This window comes from Ranitomeya variabilis, chromosome 2, assembly GCF_051348905.1.
Source record: "Ranitomeya variabilis isolate aRanVar5 chromosome 2, aRanVar5.hap1, whole genome shotgun sequence".
NCBI classification, from domain to species: domain Eukaryota; kingdom Metazoa; phylum Chordata; class Amphibia; order Anura; family Dendrobatidae; genus Ranitomeya; species Ranitomeya variabilis.
In genome coordinates, this window is record NC_135233.1 from 54,973,033 (window position 1) to 54,997,756 (window position 24,724).

At 45.5% G+C, this 24,724-nt stretch overlaps 1 protein-coding gene across 2 annotated transcripts in view; it reads left to right on the forward strand.

Annotated features, from left to right (window-relative positions):
• MSH2 (mutS homolog 2) overlaps positions 1-24,724 on the forward strand; it is a 200,110-nt gene that overhangs the window by 153,480 nt on the left and 21,906 nt on the right. For both annotated transcript variants that reach the window (XM_077282435.1, XM_077282436.1), the window contains 3 exons: positions 1,671-1,768; positions 13,100-13,345; positions 16,203-16,407. In XM_077282435.1, the coding sequence (XP_077138550.1) occupies positions 1,671-1,768; positions 13,100-13,345; positions 16,203-16,407 (549 nt within the window). The remainder of the gene's footprint in view (positions 1-1,670; positions 1,769-13,099; positions 13,346-16,202; positions 16,408-24,724) is intronic.

Below are 24,724 nucleotides of genomic sequence, written 5' to 3' on the forward strand. Positions count from 1 at the left end.
TTTTTCCAACGCCGCTCCACGACCCTGGATGCTTGTCGGAGTTTTTTGGTGAGGTTGTTATACCAGGGTTGCCTATTGATTTGTCGCAAAACTAGGTTTTGTTCTCCAATATTTTTTGTGCCATTCTTGCTAATAGCAGAATGGACCTGCACATGTAATATGCTGCCCTAAAGTAAGGAAGTACCATCAATAAATATATAATACATTGCGTACAGTAGTACAATGCTGGATGTGCTGTAAATTTTTTCAGAAGAATTTGGGAAAGTTATGAAATGTCCTATAAATGCCTGTTCTGTTCCTGATCTAAGGATCTCGGCTTTTATTTGAGATGAATCTGTGCTGCACTTTATGTACATGCTCAGTAGTGACCAGTGCTGTGGGGTTGTAGATGAGATGAATCTGTACTGTACTTTATGAGGCTGTGGCTGGAAGCTAAGTTTTCTTTGGGATAACACCCAGATATGCTTTGTTTCAATTACTCATCTATGTCCATCAAATCTGTTTATCTTTATGTATTTATGCGAATCATGATGGACAGATGATTATTACGTGAACCAGGCTGTTGAACCAACTATCTATTGGTTATATAATTCCCCCCCTATTCAAATTGTGAAGTAGTGATAAAAAGTACTTGGTGTGCATTTATACTATGGGAAAACTGCTGTTCACAAACGATCTGCATCAAACCTCACTGAGCTCGAGCTGTTTGCCAAGGAAGAATGGGCAAGAATTTCAGTCTCTCGATGTACAAAACTGATAGAGACATACCCCAAGCGACTTGTAATCGCAGCAAAAGGTGGAGCAACAAAGTATTAAGTTAAAGGGGCCGAATAATATTGCACGCCCCACTTTTCAGTTTTTTGAATTTCCACGAAAATGTAAAATAATCAATAAATTTCATTCAACTTCACAATTGTGTTCCACTTGATGTCGATTCTTCACCAAAAATTTACATTTGGTATCTTTATGTTTGAAGCATGATATGTGGGAAAAGGTTGAAAAGTTCCAGGGGGCCGAATACTTTCGCAAAGCACTGTATGTGTGGAAGTCTAAGTCAGGGAAATTGATGAGTCTGAGTGGGAGGTTTGGCTTACCGACTCCACGGCCCTGTTTTATCGGCAGAAGATAAACAATAGGTTAAAAGGTATCTCGTGCCTCCTGGACCAACCCATCCCCACCATTGATTACCAACTTTCTTTCAATATATAATGTACACAGAAAGCTGCCAATCAGCAGTGTGGGCGAGGTTATACAGAGCTCGGCATTCCGAGCCCTTCTGGATCTCCAGCAGAGAAAACTGATTCTATCTCAACTGCTGCAACCAGTAAACTAAGTGACACATCGCTGGAATCAGGGTCTTAGCCCCTTCATCATGCTATTGTCAGATTACCTAGCAAAAAACTGCTGATAGATTCCCTTTAATACTGTGGCCAATATGTGACACGTTCCATTGTATTGCTATATGACAGAGGGGATTATGTCATGGAATATTCTGTACAAATATTGTAATGTGAAGAACCTAACATTTCTTTAAGCAGGAAGTAAGTTTGTCTGAGCTATTTACCTCTGTTGTGTTTTGTTTTTTTGAAGAAATATGGATTTTATACAGGTTTTGAACTAATGAATTATGGATCCAAATCTGATGTTCGGTATTTTCTTTTTCATTGTAGCAAATTGAGCTCTTACAACGAGGAGTACATTAGACACAGGGAAGAGTATGAGGAGGCTCAAAATGCGATTGTGAAAGAAATCATTAACATCTCCTCTGGTGAGTACCGTGCCTTTTGTGCTATAACCCCTTTTGGTATTTTACATACTAACATAGATCATTGATTAATGGGGACAGTGGGTACATGTATAGCTAATCATTCGGGTTTGTGGATGAGTTAACAACTTTAAATTTAGTCAAACAATTATGATTTCTGCTTGAATGGTGAAAAAGAGAAGGATGGGATTATTAAGGGAATCTGTCGGCAAGACTTCACCCCCAAATTGCATGTTCATTTAGCTCTTTCAAAGACAAGTACAGCAATGTCTTTACGTGGCTCATCTGTTCCTCCGTTATTGAGAAATAAGCATTTGAATTGATATGCAATTGAGGCTGAAGAGCTATGGTAGATCTGAACCCTCCGTCACTCCAGCTCTATTCTACTCCCAGCGCCGCCGCTTGTTTGACTGACAGCCTTTATGTTCTGTGACTTTAAGCAAAGGCAGGCGTCGGTCAAACAGCGAGAGGAGGCGCTGGTCATGGAATAGAGCTGGAGTGACAGATTCTTCAGAACTTCAATAGCACTTAAGCATCATTTGCATATTAATTAAAATGCTAATTTCTAAATAACTGAGGAAGGGACTGGCCATATAAAGGTATTGCTGGACTTTGAAAGCACCACATGCACATATAAGTAGTTTATAGGGTAAAATCCCACTGACCGATTCAGTTTAAGGTGACAGATCTAAATAGAAGCCTACAGTGGGCAATGAGTATGACAATCACTGGTGATTTAGTTGAACACTTTGATCCTTTCTTTTCAAGACTGTAAACTATAGGTTCATCTTCGGCTTCTTTTGTATAATGACTAAAGCTCAAATACGAATCATCATGTGAAAAAAAAATATCTAAAATTATTCCTTAACTATGCTAAATGTTACATAACAGAGCTTTAATAAGCTGGAAACAAATGGAACGTGATGTTTCAAAAACAACGCCACTAAAAATCCATCTTGCATTCATTCTTACCTTATAGAAATCCAGTGTATTTCATGCTGCAATAACCAAATATATATCTACTGGTTTTCAACTTCTTCAATGGTTCAGCATCTGAGATCATATACTCTCTTACTTGCTTCGTAAAAATAATGTAAAATTGTTACTTCTCCAAATTTCTTTATCTACCGCTCTTTGGTTTTTATGTCTCCTTCATTTTATTTTTCTTCTATTTTCTGCTCATGTGACCTGATTGCTGATAGATGTTCTGTTAATCTTAAAGGGAAGGTGCCATCAAAAAATTTTTTTTCCAGCGATTGAAAAAAATGTAAAGAATTAATTTTTAAATTTTCTTAAATATTATCATTTGTTTATAATTTAGTAAAATATGAAAAATAATTTTAAAAGGTTTGGCATTTTCACTTTTAAACACTAGGGGGAGCAGCTAATGAAATTTGACAAAAACCTAGTGTACAACTAGCTCACATTACAGCACTGCAGTAATTATGGGCGGAGTCTGCTGACATGTGTGATGTCTCCTCTCCTCCCCTTTTGGGTGTTTGCTAAGGGATAAGAGCAGATGATATTCAGGAACCCAGTGAGCAGCCATTTTGTTGGTGACTGCAGAGTTAGGCTACGTTCACATTTGCGTTGTTGGGCGCAGCGTCGCCGACGCAACGCAAAACGCATACACAACGCAGCGTTTTTTTGACGCATGCGTTCAACGTTTACATGAATTTTGGCCGCAGAAAAACTGCATCATGTAGCGTCGGCTGCGCCCGAACTGTTGCCCCCAAATGACGCATGCGTCAGACAACGCTGGACAACGCATACCGGCGCATGCCCATGCGCCCCCCATGTTAAAGATAGGTGCGCATGACGCATGCGTCGGTATCCGTCGGCAATGCTGCGCCCAACAACGCAAATGTGAACGTAGCCTTATACTGACAAGTAGACAGTCACCGAGGATGGCAGGCAGCAAGGATTCTGGGAGATATGTGGTGGAGGGAGCAGGGTGACAGCAGCACAGAGTATTTCAGGAGAGCAGTGTGCTGGTGTATGGGGGGCACCATGTTAAGTGCGCGGAGCAGCCAGGGATTGTACATAGAGCGCTGCCTTTTATACACATGGATGGACCGTCTGCTCCACAGAAATCAGGAAACATTTCTGCGGATTGATGGCCTGTTCTGATCCAGACTTTGCATGCAGACCCCATTCCCCTCCTCAGCTCCTGTCTTCTCCATCCTGTCCTGGCAATGTGTGAAAGCGAGGCGACAGGCGCAGTCCGGGGTGACGCTGGGAAGGAAATGTAGCCATATAGTAATGATAAAAATGAGACCCCTCTCTTCAGCTGCCTCACCAGCCCTGACTGCACCTAACTGGAGGTCATGCTGCCCCCTCTATTACCCCAGACCCGCGTGCAGGTGCTCAGCCAGAACAACCCTAGAATGGGTCCCCTTTGTGAAGATAATACTGCCATAGTGTTCTCACATAATACCATCATATAGATTGCAAATAACGATGCCATAGTGTTCTCACATAATACCGCCATATAGAGCACACATAATTCCGCCATATAGAGCACATAGTACCACCATATAGATCTCACATAATACCGCCATATAGATCACACATAATACCGCCTTATAGGTCACACATAACGGGGGAGAGGAGTGCATAGGAGAGGATTAGATACACAGCTCAGCAGTCAGTATCACACAGGACAGTATTAGATACACAGCTCAGTCAGTATCATACAGGATAGGATTAGATACATGGCTCAGCCATCAGTATCACAAAGGATAGCATTAGATACACAGCTCAGCAGTCAATATCACACGGGGAGGATTAGATACACATCTCAGCATAGTAACACACAGAATAGGATTAGATACACGGCTCAGCAGACAGTATCACACAGGATAGGATTAGATACACAGCTCAGTCAGTATCACACAGGATAGGATTAGATACACAGCTCAGCAGACAGTATCACACAGGACAGGATTAGATACACATCTCAGCACAGTATCACACAGGGTAGGATTAGATACATGGCTGAGCAGACAGTATCACACAGGATTGGATTAGATACACGGCTCAGCAGACAGTATCACACGAGCGGATTAGATACACGGCTCAGCAGTCCGTATCACACAGGAAAGGATTAGATACACGGCTCAGTCAGTATCACACAGGATAGGATTAGATACACGGCTCAGCAGACAGTATCACACGAGCGGATTAGATACACGGCTCAACAGACTGTATCACACAGGAGAGGATTAGATACACGGCTCAGCAGACAGTATCACACAGGATAGGATTAGATACACAGCTCAGTCAGTATCACACAGGATAGGATTAGATGCATGGCTCAGCAGACAGTATCACACAGGAGAGGAGTAGATACACGTCTCGGCAAAGTATCACACAGGAGAGGATTAGATACACAGCTCAGTCAGTATCACACAGGATAGGATTGGATGCATGGCTCAGCAGACTGTATCACACAGGAGAGGATTAGACACACAGCTCAGCAAAGTATCACACAGGAGAGGATTAGATACACAGCTCAGTTAGTATCACACAGGATAGGATTAGATGCATGGCTCAGCAGACAGTATCACACAGGAGAGGAGTAGATACACAGCTCAGCAAAATAGCACACAGGAGAGGAGTAGATACACAGCTCAGTCAGTATCACACAGGAGAGGAGTAGATACACGGCTCAGCACAGTAACACACATGGGAGGAGATAACTGCTCAGAGTCAGCACCACAAAGGATAGGATTAGATTGCCTCTCCCCCTCCCCACTGATACTTCACAGCTCCCTGCTGAGTCCTTTCTCCCTCCCGTCCTTGGTCTCCTCCTTCTCCTCCTCCTATAACCGCAGGGCTCCTGTGATTATACTGGGAAACTGGAGCTCACAGATGCACTGTGAGCTCCAGGAAGATGGTGCTGATCTCCGGCCTCTGATGTGGACGGCTCAGGGGGCATGGCCAGATCACAGCAGGGAGCAGCTCAATGTAAACTATATGGTCGGACGCCGACTGCAGATGTCTATGCCCAGGGCTGCCGTATTTGCAGAGTGTAAGTGTCGTGCAGCTACACTTACACTTACACGCCTGCAAAGCAAAATGGCGGCGCCCAGTGGCTGAAAAAAAAAATAATAATAAAAAAACTGTTAAAGTTAAAAAATGTAAATTTGTATTAAAAATAATTGTTTATATAAACAATCATTTTTAATACAAAAAATAAAATGCGGCACCTTCTTTTTAATGTTAATTTGTGGCTTGTTTGCCACAGGGACATTTCAATACATAAATAATGTTTTTGCTATTGAAATGTAAAAAAAAAAAAAAATCAGTTATGTACCTTTTTTTTTTTTTTTTTCCCTTTGCTCAGAAACATTTATATAGACATTTTAGGACATTTAAAATTGACCCAAATCAATTGATTGCCAGAGATGGGCGGACACCTGGATGTTTGGGTCCTGCTGGTTCAGCCAAACAGTTACAAAAAGTTCTGGTTCAGGTGCGAAAACAGTACCCGGATCTCATTCACTTGGGGTCCATGTGCATGACACTGCTTCTGATCGACAGTAAATCATCCCCGGACAGAGAGCCGCGGTTCCCACACTGTCAGATGACTGCGTGAGCGTGCGGCTGTGATTGGAGGTAAAATTTTTACCTCCGATCATTGATGTCGGCTGATGGGACTACTGCTCCCATCAGCCGACGCCTGATGCCGCTAAGTCAGAGCAGACCTGGTGTTGGGAGTATTCATCAGCCGGCTCCTGCACTGTAAATAAATCATTAAAAAATAAAAAACAGCATGAGTTCCCCAGTATTTTTGATAACCAACCCTTCGACCCTCAGCTGTCAGCTTCAGCAAAGGTGCTTATCAAGAATAGATGGGCCCCCACTCCAACTTTAATTATTTAAATACATAATAAAAAAAACGCCTGGGGTTACCCTTATTTTTGGCAATCAGCCTTGCCAAAGCAGACAGCTGGGGACTGGTATTCTCAGGCTGGTAAGGATCCATGGATATTGCCCACCCCCCAGCCTAAAAATAGCAGCCCGCAACCAACCAGAAAAGGCGCCTTTCTTTTGCCTGGCTGGGAACACAGCCTCAGTGACCCATGGTAACCTCAATGATGTCACCGCTAGTCACTAATGCTGCGCTCGCGGCAGCTCATTCATCAGTGGTTCTCAGCCTGGATAGCTAAGCTTCCAAACACATGACATCATCATTTGGGCAAGTAGAAAAGGAAGGAGCAGCAACCATTCCAGGTGAAAAATATCAAAAGTCTTTATTCCGCCATAATAGGATATACAACGTTTCGGCCATATTGGCCTTTATCAAGTATAAAATCAATCACATGTGGCCATCTTAAATAGTGTGGTGCCTATGCAGCACCCAATCACCATTAAGAGGCGGCCTTTATTTAAACATATATAAAAACAACATAATATACATCTGCACAAAACCTCTAATGCAATATACATAAAATCATGTTCAATTACATGCGCATCACATAAAAACGATAACTGGAATACAAAAAATTCGCGCACGCATAAGTAAGCACAAGAGCACTATAAGAACAAATTTGTTGGAATTACCTATTCCAAAGCACTTCAGTGAGTGTAGACACTCGATTAATCAATTGCGCTTTAGAGTGATCGATGGGGTCCCGACCTTGAGGAGAGGGGGTGACAGGGTACGGAAATTAAAACAGAAGGAGTTAAGGTGGATCTCGGTGTTGGAGACCCTACAACCTGGAGGGTTAAATGTGGACTATAACCTTCAAATATGTATATCCTAAGTCCTCCTTCCCTTATGGTGGGTCCTTATGCGTGTAGGTTTTTAATTATGTACTGCTATATGTATATATTTTTTAACTCTTTTTGTTTCTGTTTTCTTGTTTTGTTTGCTCTTTACAGTGCATCAGGGATTTGATAAACAAGGGACATGTGGAAGATGTGGAGGATATTCCTCCTCCTTTTTTTCCTGCCCCCTTTCCTTTTTCTTTTTCTTTGTTTTGTACAATTATTGTTTTCCTCCAACTGTGCAAGATCCGTATGCTAATGTGCTCCCTTCTTGTGGATTTTTGCGTGCCAGATCAGGGTTTATTATGTAGTATATGATTGTTGCCATGGTAATGGCTAGGTCCGCGTCTCCCTGTGGACACGGATCCGGAGTGTCACGTGGGCTCCCCGGGTCAGCGGTTCTCCGCCCCTGGTGGATCACGTGGCTATCCGGCTGGATGCTCCCTGAGATGACGTCTGGGTGGCGGCGGTTTGCGCGTGCGCTCGGCGCACTCCGGGGCTGGTCATATGACCGCCTGTCTGGAGTGTGTGTGTGCGCAGGCGCCGGCGTGCGCTACTCCAGGGACACTATTATACAGGTATGGCATGATTGGATAGTGCGAGCTTTGGCGCTTCTTTTAGAGATTATCTAGGATTGGCTGGGGAGCTTGTTTAGTGTATCTAAGGTCAGGGATTGGAGGCATTTTCACTATGACAACGCAGGAGCTGTGCCATGATTGGGGCAGCGATATGTTTACATCGATAACATGTTTCCCTTTTGTATTCCAGTTATCGTTTTTATGTGATGCGCATGTAATTGAACATGATTTTATGTATATTGCATTAGAGGTTTTGTGCAGATGTATATTATGTTGTTTTTATATATGTTTAAATAAAGGCCGCCTCTTAATGGTGATTGGGTGCTGCATAGGCACCACACTATTTAAGATGGCCACATGTGATTGATTTTATACTTGATAAAGGCCAATATGGCCGAAACGTTGTATATCCTATTATGGCGGAATAAAGACTTTTGATATTTTTCACCTGGAATGGTTGCTGCTCCTTCCTTTTCTACTTGTGAGTATTGGTCCTGTTGGATCCCTGGACTCTGGAGCGTGCAGCCTTCAGCTGTGTGCTGTTGGTTACCTGTGGACTGAATCATCATTTGGGCAGTCCTTTTGACTTTGCAGTAAGTAATAAAAATGCCTTAAAACAGTCTCTCTCTCGTTATTCTGGCATTTGGCAAATATTAATAATTATGGTAATCCTAACTGACCTAAAGCTGGAAAGGTTTATTCTGATTTCATGTCAGATATTGAGAAAAGCACGCATGTGTGTATTTTTATAGACGCGATATTCTGATAGGAGAGTCATCTCTCCCGCAATGTATGCACTGAGCTGCCTTGAGAAAGTTCGCTGGAGTTCATCAGCTGATCAGCTCCGGTGCTCTCCCTTACGGCACCACCGCTGTGTGAGAACTTTTTCACCCAGTGGTGGTGCCATAAGGGAGATAATTGGAGCTGATCAGCTGATGAACTCCGGTGAACACTCTTTCACCGCAGCTCATTGCTATACACTGCGAGAGCGATTACCGTACCTCCTGTGTCAGTGTCTAGCTGGCTGTTCTTAAGAGCAGTCATATCAGTGACTGCTCTGAAAGTCATCAGGATTGTCATGGGACATTATGGATTATATTCTCTGGGGACAGGTGAGTAATATTGTGGTCTATTTTATTTTTGTTACAGGAGACGTTGGCTTCAGTGGATTAGGCGTTCGGTGAGTGGTTTAATTTAGATTCAATAAAGGTGTCTAATTATTTCAAATAAAGGACTTTATTCTGGGTGTGTGTGTGTTTTGTTTTTTTTTTATAATGGGGTTAGTAATTGGAGTGTCTTATAGACACCTCTCCATTACTAACTTGTAGGCTTGATGTCATCTGATAATATAAAGGTGACATCAACCACCCTTCCCCCCAACCATTACCTCACTTGCCACCGCTACATGGGCCAGTGGGAAGAGCGAGGCTAAGCGCCAGATTTGGTGCATCTTATAGATGCACTTTTTCTGGGGCGGCTGAGAGCTGATGTTTTTAGTCTGGGATGTGTCTAATATCCATTGCCCCTTCCTAGGCTAGTATCAGCCTGCAGCTGTCTGCCTAGCATTTGCTGGTTAGATTTTATATATCAATTTTTTTTTTCTGGGATCCTCTTGTAAAGTAGCCAGTAAAGTCTAAGCAAACAGCTGTTAGCTGATATTAATAGCCTGGAAACCTTTATGGCTGTTGGCTCCTTCCCAGAATGTTAACATCAGCCATCGGCTTTCCCTCTGCTAGTTTTGAAAATTACGCAAGAACCCACGAAATTTTTTTTTTTTTTTTTTTTTTTTTTAAATTAACAGTTGCTGTTTGGTTACAGCCTATGTAGGTTCATTCTGTTAACGCTCCTATATAGACTGGTTACAGTGTGTGCGTTTGTGTTTACTTGCCGGCTTAGAAATAAGGGTGTCTGGCTGACACCTTTTCATTACTAAACCTAGGGCTGGGTGTCAATGACAGCTGCAGACACCAACCCCCTAAGTCCAGAACCCTGATGCCTCACTGCATCAGAATGAAAAAGGTGTCTTGAACCAAGAAATTGCATCACAAAAGGCCTTCATTGCTGTACAAAAACGCAGCAAAAAGAGTTTTTGCTGCCAAGAGATGCAGAAACCTTGCAGAAATTTCTACAAGCAAATACGGTACTCAACGTGTGCACATACCTTAAAATAAAAAAATAAAAAAAAAGGTATGGCCGCCAGAATTCTGAGAGACAAACTCAAAAAGATATTGGTCCATAAGGCAATAAATGGTCTTGCTTTCAAGAGGTTACTTTTTCATTTACCGGTTTTGTTTCTGCTGTTCCAAAGATTCAAGTGTTTTGACAATTGCTCTTTAAGAAAACCGCCAGTCACTTATGTTTAAGTTTGCTTTCTAATTAGAAAAATGAAATTCTAAGAAGTTGAAATGTCTGCTGGAAATATAAAGGGAAAAGCAGCAGGTATTAAATGAGGTTAAATTACCATTAGCATTGCGCCATCGATAGCTTCATCCTTGCTGTAAATTGCTGTCAAGTTGTTTGTGTTCTCTCTGTTGGAAACGCAGAGGATGATTGAGATGGGGGATATGTTTCACTAATGATCTCATTCCAGCTGTGTCTTAAGATGTCAGCAAAGTCTCGGGGGCAGAGACTCCCAAGTTCAATACTTTTTTAATACATACAGCAAAACAAACATACGTTGGGGTTTTAGCAGCAAAATCACGCAGAGGTTTTGGTGTATTGGATTTAGGGCTAGTCCTTGTGAGGTACAAGCCCTTGGTAGATAATTTTTGTAATGGAGTAAATTCTGATTTATCCTTTATTTTACATGATCCAATGAATCCGTGTAATTTATGCTGCCTCTGTAAATATTTTAACGTCAAAACAGACAAAAGTATTGTGCAAGTGATATAATATTTTTGGTTAGCCAATAAAGATACTTTCCACCCTTTGGAGCACAGAGGATGCCCTTCATCAGGCAGGTTTACAAATGAATGATTGAGACGGGAGCACAATTTTAGAAAATATTCTCAGACATTTGTACATGGATAGGATGGGGAGATGCATCCTAAAGATATGTCAAAATAATGAAACTAGGGATCTGGAGTCAGGGTGGAGATGAGAAGTGTGTCCGTGTAGTAGGTCATAAATTCATGTGCAAGACTGAGTGTCGGGAACACCGGAGAGGTCACTGCTACCAATTTGTCAGGGGATTCAATTTCTCTGCCTTTTTCTCAATACAATGATGCAATTGGCTGACGATTGATGGATGAGGCCATTGCTGCTTTCACTACTAAACCGAATATTAAGGAGCGCACAGAGAATGTACAGTATATGCACGTCCGATTCCAACGCATATAATATCTAAATATATACTCCGCAATAACAAAAGGAACTAGCTGCCACCACCAATCGTTTATACAGGCCGAGTGGACATCTGTTACAGGTAGCGTATGGCTTCAGGGGTGAGATTTACTGAGCAAGAGGAAAGGAATGATTACATTTTATATATTTAACCCTGAAAAGTAGGCAGGGTTTATAAAACAAATACACAAAGATGTTAAAAATGAGAGCTGAAACAATATGGTATTTACAATCGCATTGGATAAAAGGGATAACAAAAGAAAAAGCACTAAACCTATGGAGTGAAGCAGATCCCTTGTTGTAATTACCTGTTCATGGCACTAGGCCCTACTTTAATAGAGGTTGAAGTGTCAGCTCTTTCTCACGTCCTCAGTTTTAATTAATCCCATATGTTCAATGTGAGGGTGATATGTCCCCTCTCGGGAGATGGCTTTATGGATTTCACAATTTTTATTTACCACACTTAGTCCGTTTCTAAAACACTTAAAAAAATTTTTTTTAACAGCTTGAATTCTTCTTGCGCTCTCTCTCCGTCGTGCCCTCTCTCCGTCGTGCCCTCTCTCCGTCGTGCCCTCTGTCCGTCGTGCCCTCTCTCCGTCGTGCCCTCTCTCCGTCGTGCCCTCTCTCCGTCGTGCCCTCTCTCCATCGTGCCCTCTCTCCGTCGTGCTCTCCTTCCTTTGCCCGCTCTTTCCTTTGCCCGCTCTCTCTCCTTTGCTCACACTCTCTCTCCTTCGCACTCTCCTTCGCGCTCTCCATCCTTTGCGTGCTCTCTCTTCTTTGCGTGCTCTCTTTTCTTTGCGCGCTCTCTTGATTCATATGTATGTATGAGAAAGATGCCTCAATGTGACATGCAAAAATGGAGACATATGTAAGTGCAACATGCGTGGTCACTTCATCCCTGCGGCTTGTTGTTTTTGTAGTATACTAATTTTAATAAAAAGTCTAATGCACTTTTACAATTCTGGTTTCCTGCGATTTTATGGTTTGTGTGTTATGTCATTCACTGCAATGACCATGGTGACCATGGATGGTTATGGTCTTCGTCATGTGATGTGAGATGGCGCTGGATAACAGTCGAATGCTTGAATTGTTGGAGGACCTCTGTCTCAAAGCTTAATGGTTAATATATATTACGTTTTTATGATTGTGAGACTCTAAAACCTCTTGTAGATAATATTTTACCAGATTTCACAATGCATACAGAATACAATAATAAATAGGTCTTAGTCCTGATGAGGCTGGTGCACTTACTTTGAAAATTCATGTCAGAATTTTTTTATAATCCTCAGAGCTGGACTCATAATTTTAGTTTTTTTGTCAAACATAATTATATAGCTATTATAATGTGGATTTTCAAAGTACATACATCAGTCTAAGACCTATGTAATAAATTGTAGCGTCTGTTTTGTGAAATCTGGTGACAGATTTGCATTAATGGTCAGAAGATTCTTTTATATCTATCATCCATAGTGGATACTGGTCCTGTAAACTGATTTACAACCATGACTAACTGGTGAAATTGCAGTCCAGACTTGGGTCTTATGCATGTACCGTATTTTTAAAATAAGTTTCTTTTTGCTTTCCACATTTAAAATAACCTGCTATAAAAATAATGTTATGGCCTCCCATCTCCTCATAGGATACGTAGATCCCATGCAGACGATGAACGATGTAATTGCTCACTTGGATGCGATTGTCAGCTTTGCTCACGTTTCTATCGGAGCTCCAGTGCCATATGTTCGCCCAGTCATCTTGGAGAAGGGACGGGGAAGAATTGTGCTGAAAGCTGCCAGACACCCATGTATTGAAATGCAGGATGATGTGGCATTCATCCCCAATGACATAACGTTCGAGAAGGAGAAGCAGATGTTCCATATTATCACTGGTAATTTGTCAGTGTCTTCAGATTTTAATTCAATGATCAGCTAATTAGTGATCAACATGATTTTGTGTGACCTAATACAAAAGGTGCCTTCATTATTTTCTTAAAAGGGAACCATTTAATTTGTTTTCCATCTTTCATTTTTTTTTTATTTTGCTTCTGACCTTGGTATGAGAGATGTTTTGTTTTATTTTGATTTTTTATAAATAATGCAAATGTATAATTGGTGTGAAATGCTCCATCTGCATTTTCTGCTTGCAACCCATTCATTCCAAGGACCACCTTTGTTGATCAGGCAGGGCCACATTTCACTCCACTGAGCAACTGCCAGGGCCAGATTCCCTTCCACTGGGGCAGCAGTTGGGGCCAAATCCCATCCCCTCCACTGGGACAGCAGATGGGACCCGACTCCCTCCTCCACTGGGACAGCAGTTGGGGCCAAATCCCCCCCCCCCCCTCCACTGGGACAGCAGATGGGGACAAATCCCCCCCTTCCACTGGGGCAGCAAATGAGGCCAAATCCCCCCTCCACTGGGACAGCAGATGGGGCCAAATCCCCCCCCCCCTCCACTGGGACAGCAGATGGGGCCAAATCCCATCCTCTCCACTGGGACAGCAGATGGGACCCGACTCCCTCCTCCACTGGGACAGCAGTTGGGGCCAAATCCCCCCCCCCCCCTCCACTGGGACAGCAGATGGGGACAAATCCCCCCCTTCCACTGGGGCAGCAAATGAGGCCAAATCCCCCCTCCACTGGGACAGCAGATGGGGCCAAATCCCCCCCCCCCCTCCACTGGGACAGCAGATGGGGCCAAATCCCATCCTCTCCACTGGGACAGCAGATGGGGCCCGACTCCCTCCTCCACTGGGACAGCAGATGGGGCCAAAACCCATCCCCTCCACTGGGACAGAAGATGGGGCCAAATCCCCCCCATCCACTGGGACAGCAGATGGGGCCAAATCCCATCCCCTCCACTGGGACAGCAGATGGGGCCAAATCCCCCCCCCTCCACTGGAACAGCAGATGGGGCCAATTCCCCCCCCTCCACTGGGACAGCAGATGAGGCCAAATCCCATCCCCTCCACTGGGACAGAAGATGGGGCCAAATCCCATCCCCTCCACTGGGACAGAAGATGGGGCCAAATCCCCCCCTCCACTGGGACAGCAGATGGGGCCAATTCCCCCCCCCCCCCTACACTGGGACTGCAGATGGGGCCAAATCCCATCCCCTCCACTGGGACAGAAGATGGGGCCAAATCCCATCCCCTCCACTGGGACAGAAGATGGGGCCAAATCCCCCCCATCCACTGGGACAGCAGATGGGGCCAAATCCCCCCCTTCCACTGGGACAGCAGATGGGGCCAAATTCCCCCTCCACTGGGACAGCAGATAGGGCCAAATCCCCACCACCACTGGGACAGCAGATGGGGCCAATTCCCCCCCCCCTACACTGGGACAGCAGATGGGGCCAAATCCCATCCCCTCCACTGGGACAGAAGATGGGGCCAAATCCCATCCCCTCCACTGGGACAGAAGATGGGGCCAAATCCCCCCATCCACTGGGACAGCAGATGGGGCCAAATCCCCCCATCCACTGGGACAGCAGATGGGGCCAAATCCCCCCCTTCCACTGGGACAGCAGATGGGGCCAAATTCCCCCTCCACTGGGACAGCAGATAGGGCCAAATCCCCACCACCACTGGGACAACAGGCGGGGCCCATTTCCCCTCTCCCGCTGGGACAGCAGATAGGGCCAGATCCCCACCACCACCACTGGGACAACAGGCGGGGCCCATTTCCCCTCTCCCACTGGGACAGCAGGTGGGGCCCCGCTCCCTCTACTATCCCTCCACTGGGACAGCAGGTGGGGCCCCGCTCCCTCTACTATCCCCCCACTGGGACAGCAGGTGGGGCCCCGCTCCCTCTACTATCCCCCCACTGGGACAGCAGGTGGGGCCCAACACCTCCCCATCCACTGGAACAGCAGGAGAGGCCGGACTCCCCCTCCACTAGGACAGCAGGGGGGGCCCAACTCCGACCCCACTGGTACCTCAGGAGGGGCCCAACGCCGCCCCCACTGGGACCGCACGAGGGGCCCAACTTTCCCACCATTGGGACAGCAGGCAGGGTCACATGCACGTCATAATCAGACTGGATCAGATGCTCTCACTGATTAGAAATTGTTGTATTGGTGATATGTAATAATTGGAGATGCTATCTCCCTTACCTATTTTAAGTTTTGATCATCTTCTGAGAAATTCCCTTTTAATATGTTAAGCATTTACAGGAATCCTATTAGGGCCACTATGCCGCCAGTATAGCATAACGTAATTTGTTCCTACATTGCAACAAAGATTGCTTGATGTCCTAGATGCCATTTTCAGAGTGGGCGTGATTCCAGGATCTGAGGCAAATAGGACCACACCTAACTAGTCCTACTTTCACACATCAGGTTTTTGCCGTCAGGCATAATGCGGCGAATTTTTGAAAAAACGGATCCGTCGCAAATAGTGAAAAACTGATGCCACGGAACCGGTTTTTTCGCTGCATCCGGCATTGGATTCTTACGGGTATGGTTCTGGGGAGCGGAGAGAGTATATCTGAAAAAGCAAATCGGAGCACTAATACAAGTCTATGACAAAAAAACTGATCCGGCGGCAACATTCACCGGATCCGTTTTTTTCCAAAATTCACCGGATTGCATCTGATGGCAAAAACCTGATGTGTGAAAGTAGCCTTAGGGGACCTGACTGTTTCCCTACGTTTTTATAGTAGGGGGTAATGCAGATAAACAGTAAGCATAATACTGACTTGTGCAAGAATATTCTGCTCTAGTTATTTGCTTATTTTTTCTAACAGGTCCAAACATGGGTGGTAAGTCCACATATATTCGCCAGACTGGAGTGATTGTTCTTATGGCTCAGATTGGCTGCTTTGTGCCTTGTGACTCTGCTGACGTGAGCATAGTGGACTGCATTCTGGCCAGAGTGGGTGCTGGCGACAGTCAACTTAAAGGAGTTTCTACATTCATGGCTGAGATGCTGGAAACTGCTTCTATCCTCCGGTATGTTATTCTTCATACAGACACATATATTTTATTTCTGCCTTGTTTCGTAAAATCCGTGTGTCGCAAAGACCACCCACTCCGATGCACATGGGACTCAGATGCGACTGTAAATGGGGACCCCGCTTCTCGTACTCACTCGTCCACTCGCCTTTTGCAGTTAGCTAAGCGCATTTCACAGCTAGTTCACACATACGCACCACACTTCTTGCTGCAACCACTTGCCTCCTTCCCTGAGTAACACACTAGTGCGCACTCAAACCCAGCTTTTCCAAGCATGAGATGGGTACACTGCTTGCACTCTGGCATACACAGTGTATCACAACTAGGTTATGCTTTCTTCCTTTTAGGTTGCGGGTACATTTAGAGCAACAATAAAGTTATTAAAGGGATACTTTGGGGAGATAAAAAAAAATATTCTAATGGCGATGCCTTCATAAACAGTAAAGTTAACATGAATAGTGCTGTTTGTAACTCATAGTACCTGTTATTCAGTGTGACGCTGGAGCTGCTCCTCATGGCTCCTTGTCCCATCTGGCACGTTGGGTCACAGATCAAGGGACATGGCCTGATCCCCTGCTTCTAATAGCTGCCAGCCACCTGATAATGTCTGCCTTTGTTTGCAAAAAAAGGTTACAGCTCGTAGAATATGGCAAAATAAATAAGGGAAAAAAAAGCATTTTTACTGTGTGAACAGAGCGAAAATACAATTAAAAACTATCCTTGTACTGCTGTCTTTATGTTCATTCTGCCTCCCAAAAATCAGAACAAGGCTTGTTTCACACTTATCCTGCACTTTCCGCTGAGCGCTTACATCAGGTTTTCCGTGTAAGTCTCAAAAAATGTGATTCAGACAAAAGCCTCGACGGTACCACTCACTTATGAGGCACATGAAGACATTTTGGACTCCCATCTGGTCTCTGTTTCGTGGTGTGCAATCATTTTAGGTGTCTTTTTAACACATAAATGTGATTAAACACAGTTCTGATGGATACCACCGGAACAGACGCCAAAGGGAGTCCAAAGTGTCTCCATCTGCCTCATTAGAGTGAGTGGTTTTGTCTGAATCACATTTTTGTAGAATTTACACGGAAACCCCGAGGTAAGTGCTCACTGTAAACACAAGAATGTATACTGAAAGCGATCAAAAAATGTTATGTACACCAATGTGCTAACAATAAAAACTCTAACTTATTCCTCACAAAACCAGCCCCCACTCAAGTATGTAATCTGTCACTGGAACTACAGGGGGTTCCCACGTTACTGGTAGAACTAAGACTCTCAATTAAAATCCTGTGAAATTTGCGCTCCCAAATCCAAATGCCCTCCTCCTTCTGAGCCCCACTGTGCCTAATCCTCAGTAAGCAGCCACATGTTTGTCATTATTGTAGCAGGGAGAGCCCAACTAAAAATGTATAGGTGCATATCGCCAGAAGCACAAGCTGGGCACTACAATATAGGGGCTCTACACAGTATGGGGGCACAATGTATGGGCAATAAACTGGCATATTTGCAAATTCACCAGAGTAAAGCATGGAATGGTGTGGAGGTTTCTACATTGGGGTCACTTTTGAGTTTTCTTTGCTGTTGTGGTACCTTAGAGGCTCCATAAATGTTGCCTACAAACTATTCTAGTGCTTTAAAAGCCAAATAGCGCTCCTGCATTCTCAGCCCTGACATGTGGCCAAACAGAGTGTTCTGACCAAATTTGGGATATCGGTAATAAATTGTTGGGTTCATTTTCTTGTGTTATTCCTTGTAAAACTAAATAAAATTGGGGCCAAAGCAACATTTGAGAGGAGAAAAAAAAAACCCCAAATAATGTATCATTCAAAATATGCATTAATTCCTGTGTAGCATCTTAAGGGGTAAAAAAAATCCTGACAGCAGTTTTAAAGTATTTGAGGTGCGATTTTTGAAATGGTATCAGCAGCTGAGTCAACAAAAACTAAAACTCCGAACACTAACAAATACTCAGAGGTCACCCGAGCGCGCTCAGGAAAACCCGAGCAACGAGTACACTCGCTCATCACTTATGCTAATGTAAAGCACACATGAGAAATGTTAGTTTTTCATTATTTTGTTCAGCATGACTAAACTGGTTGAAGGATATAAAGATGGAAAGTTTAAAAATTGCAAATTAGTCCAAATTTTCACCAAAATTCCAATATCTTCACAAACGCAAAACTTATCGATCTGACTTTTCCACTATGCTAAAGTACAATGTGTCACAAAGTAAAAGTCTCAGAATCAGTGGGATGCGTTGAAGCGTCTGAGTTATTACCTCATAAAGTGACACTGGTCAGGTTCCAAAAATGTAAGTTTAAATTGCTTAAGTCACTAAGGGGTTAATGATTTCCTTTTGTGTATATAGTTTCTATGTGTATGAAGAGGGTTGGGAGAGCGCTGTCGGCTGACCTCCTGATCAGTGTGTGTAAACACCATTAGTTTAAGGTCACACGTGACAGGAATTAATTGCCGTGAATCTGACCAATCTATTCTCTGCAGAATTAACCCCTCCTACAACGTAATTCAGTCCACGTCAAAATCCATGACAATTCGCTAAAGTGTAAGATTACTGAAATGCGAAAAAGAAAAATCACAAGCTTCAAACTCTGGAATAAAAATGAAGCTTCCCATAAAACCACAGCTCAGGAACCGATGGCTTTCAGGTGGCACCTGGGGCTGAAAAAAAGTCCTCAAACTGCAGAGGAGTGTCGTTATCTTCTCGATTGTTTTTGGACCCTCCTTACATAACATTTGTATTTAACTGTAATGGCTTTAGATCACTGTGCCCAACGGGCTGAGACAGATGTTTCTCCCTTATGGCCAATAGTTGTATTAATTATGGATGATTGATGGAATAATACCCGCACACAGTTACACATGATGGAAGACCTGAATGTCACTTGATAGAGAAGACGGTAGAGCTGCTCCTGTCTGTACTGCGCATCATACAGCGCAGCTCGTCGTCTGCTCATTTCCCAATCCAGCATATTGTCCGTCATGCCAGGTAGCAGACTCACCTAATTAGTAAGTAAGGTGAAGCGAAATGCTGGACTGAAAAAAGCCTATTTACGTAAAAACACAAATGCCAGATGAAGCCAAATTAAAGGGGTTGTCCACTACTTTCAGTTAACCTCCCAATGTATCCCCCCGGGGCCCCTAATGAATTGTGCAAATACCTTCCGTTGCCGTTTTCACCTGTGAGTGGTGCTATGCCGGCGGCTGAGTCCGTGTCACGTGACCCCCCAAGCTGCAGCCACCGCTTATTTCCGTCGACGTCACGTCAATTTCCAGACTCTGGAAATTGACGTGACGTCAGCAGCAGGCGTAAGCCAGCCTCACAGTCAGCAGTCACTCATCAAGAGTGACTGGGCTGTGGGCAGGGCTGGTGGCTGACTGCGGGGCTGTGCTGGGGGCGGGCGGCAGGAATGATTGTGCGGGCGCCGGTATGTGCGTGCGCCAGCGCCAGTATGTGGGGGCCGGGGGGGTCTGTCTTTGGGGTGTGTGTGTCTCTCTGTGTGCAGGCATTGTCCGATGGGACTACAAGTCCCATCGGGCTCTGCCTGCTACAGTGACAGTGAGTGACACATTAGCCAATGATGGGACAGTAGTAGTCCCATCATCCGGCAAATGTGTTGAATGTAAAAAAAAAAAAATACACATATACAGTACATACATACATACAACACTCACCATGTGACATGTAACAACATGCGACGACATGCACCATGCGACGACATGCATCAGACAACATGCACCATGCGACGACATGCAACATACGACATGCAACATACGACATGCAACATACGACATGCAACATGCGATGACATGCACCATGCGATGACATGCACCATGCGATGACATGCACCATGCGATGACATGCACCATGCGACGACATGCACCATGCGGCGACATGCACCATGCGGCGACATGCACCATGCGGCGACATGCACCATGCGGCGACATGCACCATGCGACGACATGCACCATGCGACGACATGCACCATGCGACATACGTCATGCTGCATGCAACATGCAATGACATGCGACGACATGCAACATGTGACATGCCACATACAGTACGTACATACATACAACATACATACAGACATACAGTACATATAACATAGAGTACATACTCACCATCACTTGTCACCTTGATCCCCGAAGCCATTGTCATCTGTAAAAAATATTAAAATAATAAACAACCAATATACTCCCTGATCCGCAGAAAAACAATTAAAACGAGTGTCCCTCGACGATCTCCCGTGGAGAGCAGGAGCATCGGCTGATGCGACTGCTCTCCAGGGGCTCCAGGAATACAATGATGGAAGGTATCCTTCCACAATGTATTCCTCACAATGTATTCCTACGCCCCTGTGAGAAAATAGTCCCTAGTCTCACTTTATGCCATTGCTGTTGAGAAATTTTCCCAGGCAGCAATTTCCATAAAGTAAGACTTTGTCCTAAGGTAACCTCTCAGTGATGCACTGCAGGAGCTATTGTCTCCTGTCAGTGTGTCACTGAGGGTCCTATAGAGCGGTGACATCACCCGATGTCACTGTTCTATAGGGGAGATCGTCGTGGGACACTCGTTATTAATTGGACTACAGCGGACAGGTAGTATACGGTTTATTATTTTACGTTTTTTTGCAGGCGCTGAAGTATGGTAAGTATGGTTAAATGAAGAATATTAAAATACTTTTTTCCTAATGTGTGTGTTTTATTAACCCTTTATTAGTATTGGATTACTAATGGATAGGCATCTTATTGACCCCTCTCCATTATTAACCCGGCTTAATCTCACCTTACAATAGCAAGGTGACATTAATCCCTTATTACCCCATATCCCACCGCTACACGGGAGTGGGAAGAGAGGGGCTAAGTGCCGGAATTGGCGCATCTGTAAGATGCGCCATTTCCGGGCCGGCTGCGGACTGGTATTTGTAGCCGGGGGGCCAATATCCATGGCCCCTCTCTAGGCTATGAATATCAGCCCGCAGCTGTCTGCATAGCCTTTCTGGCTATAAAATATAGGGGGACCCCACGTCATTTTTTGGGGGGGTCCCCCTATTTTAATAGCCAGTAAAGGCTACGCAGACAGCTGCGGGCTGATATTCATAGCAGGCTACAAATATTGGCCCCTGGCCGTCGGCTTTCCCCCTCTGGTGCAGAAAATTGTGCGGGAGCCCACGCCGTTTTTTTTCCGTTTTTTTAAATTAAATTAAACGCTCATAAAGGCCTCTTTCACCCTTACGTCGGTACGGGTCTGTCGCTATGCGTCGGACCTACGTACTGACGCACGTTGTGAAATTTGTGCACGTCGTGGGCAGCGGATGTAGTTTTTCAACGCATCCGCTGCCCATTCTGAAGTCCGGGGAGGAGGGGGCGTAGTTTTGGCCACGCATGCGCGGTAGAAAATGGCGGACGCGACGGCCAAAAAAACGTTCACTTGAACGTTTTTTCGTGCCAACGGTCCGTCAAAACACGACGCATCCGTTGTACGACGGACGCAACGTGTGGCCATCCGTCGCGATCCGTCACTAATACAAGTCTATATGTAAAAAACGCATCCTGCGAGCACATTTGCAGGATCCGTTTTTTTCCCAAAAAGACGGATTGCTAAAAACGCAAGTGTGAAAGTAGCCTTAGGCTGCTTTCACACTAGCGTCGGTGCGGGGCCGTCGCGCTGCGTCGGCCAGACGTACCGACGCATACTGTGACAAAAATGCCCGACGTGGGCAGCGGAAGCGTCTTAAGACATTGCAAGGTCCAGGGAGGAGGGGGCGGCGTTTTGGCCGCGCATGCGCGGTCGATAATGGCGGACTAGACGCACAAATAAGTTACATGTAACTTTTTTTGTGCCGGCGGTGCGCCAAAACACGGCGCAACCGTCTCACGACGGTTGCGACGTGTGGCACTGCGTCGCTAATAAAAGTCTATGGAGAAAAAACGCATCCTGCGGGCAACTTTGCAGGATGCGTTTTTTCTCCACGACGACGCATTGCGACGTGCAGTGCACGACGCTAGTGTGAAAGTAGCCTTAGAAACATCGGCCTTTCTATTATATAGCTAGATTTATCCATAGCTATAGATATATTTATAGATAGATATATCTATAGATACATAGATGTATCTATCCATATATTTGGCTGCTTTCACACATCAGGTTTTTGCTGTGAGGCACAATCCGGTGAGTTTTTAAAAAAATGGATCCATTTTTTTCTGCCGGATCCCTTTTTTTCTCATAGAGTTGTATTCGCGCCGGATTGCGCCTGATGGCCACAGGTTTCATCCGTTTTTTGCGGGATCCGTCAAAAAAGCGGTTTCCGCCGGACGGAAAACACATACAGAGGAACATTTTTTCTGTCCGGCGAAAAAACGCACAAAGATGGATCCGGCAAAAAACGTATGAAACTGAGATGTGAAATGATGAATCCGGCCTCGGAACCCGTTTTTTTCATGCATGTTTCCTTTCAAATCATTTTCCGTTTATTTATTTCCAAAAACTGCATCAAAACCACGCACAAACCGCACCAAAAACAGCATCAAAACTGCACCAAAAATTGCATCAAAACCTGGTGCAGTTTTGGTGCGGTTTTGGTGCAGTGTTGATGCAATTTTGGTGCGGTTTTGATGCTGTTTTTGGTGCAGTTTTGATGCGTTTTTTGCACGGTTTTGATGCATTTTTTAATTCGCTTTTGGTGCGGTTTTTGCGCGGTTTTTATGTGTTTTGGTGCGTTTTTGAAAGCTAAGTAATGATGTATCATTGAACAAACAAAAAAAAAAAGGTTTGTGATGTAATTATTGTCCAACCTCCTCTTTTACATTTGTCCAACCCACACTCCATTACCCTCACAGATAGACTGATAGATGATATGGATAGACAGATCTACATATAGGTAGATCTATAGATGCATACATCTATATTCCTATATCTATCTATAGATATATCTGGATAGATATATCTATTGATAGATGTATGGATAGCGTAGGGTGTGTGTCCACTGTCCAGATTACATCCGAATTAGCTGCAGATTGGATGCTGCATACTTGTAGTCCCATCAGATGATGCCTGCACACACACCCCAAAAGACCCCCCGCACACGTCCGAACAGTCCCGCACACGTCCGAACAGTCCCGCACACGTCCGAACAGTCCCGCACACGTCCGAACAGTCCCGCACACGTCCGAACAGTCCCGCACACGTCCGAACAGTCCCGCACACGTCCGAACAGTCCCGCACACGTCCGAACAGTCCCGCACACGTCCGAACAGTCCCGCACACGTCCGAACAGTCCCGCACACGTCCGAACAGTCCCGCACACGTCCGAACAGTCCCGCACACGTCCGAACAGTCCCGCACACGTCCGAACAGTCCCGCACACGTCCGAACAGTCCCGCACACGTCCGAACAGTCCCGCACACGTCCGAACAGTCCCGCACACGTCCGAACAGTCCCGCACACGTCCGAACAGTCCCGCACACGTCCGAACAGTCCCGCACACGTCCGAACAGTCCCGCACACGTCCGAACAGTCCCGCACACGTCCGAACAGTCCCGCACACGTCCGAACAGTCCCGCACACGTCCGAACAGTCCCGCACACGTCCGAACAGTCCCGCACACGTCCGAACAGTCCCGCACACGTCCGAACAGTCCCGCACACGTCCGAACAGTCCCGCACACGTCCGAACAGTCCCGCACACGTCCGAACAGTCCCGCACACGTCCGAACAGTCCCGCACACGTCCGAACAGTCCCGCACACGTCCGAACAGTCCCGCACACGTCCGAACAGTCCCGCACACGTCCGAACAGTCCCGCACACGTCCGAACAGTCCCGCACACGTCCGAACAGTCCCGCACACGTCCGAACAGTCCCGCACACGTCCGAACAGTCCCGCACACGTCCGAACAGTCCCGCACACGTCCGAACAGTCCCGCACACGTCCGAACAGTCCCGCACACGTCCGAACAGTCCCGCACACGTCCGAACAGTCCCGCACACGTCCGAACAGTCCCGCACACGTCCGAACAGTCCCGCACACGTCCGAACAGTCCCGCACACGTCCGAACAGTCCCGCACACGTCCGAACAGTCCCGCACACGTCCGAACAGTCCCGCACACGTCCGAACAGTCCCGCACACGTCCGAACAGTCCCGCACACGTCCGAACAGTCCCGCACACGTCCGAACAGTCCCGCACACGTCCGAACAGTCCCGCACACGTCCGAACAGTCCCGCACACGTCCGAACAGTCCCGCACACGTCCGAACAGTCCCGCACACGTCCGAACAGTCCCGCACACGTC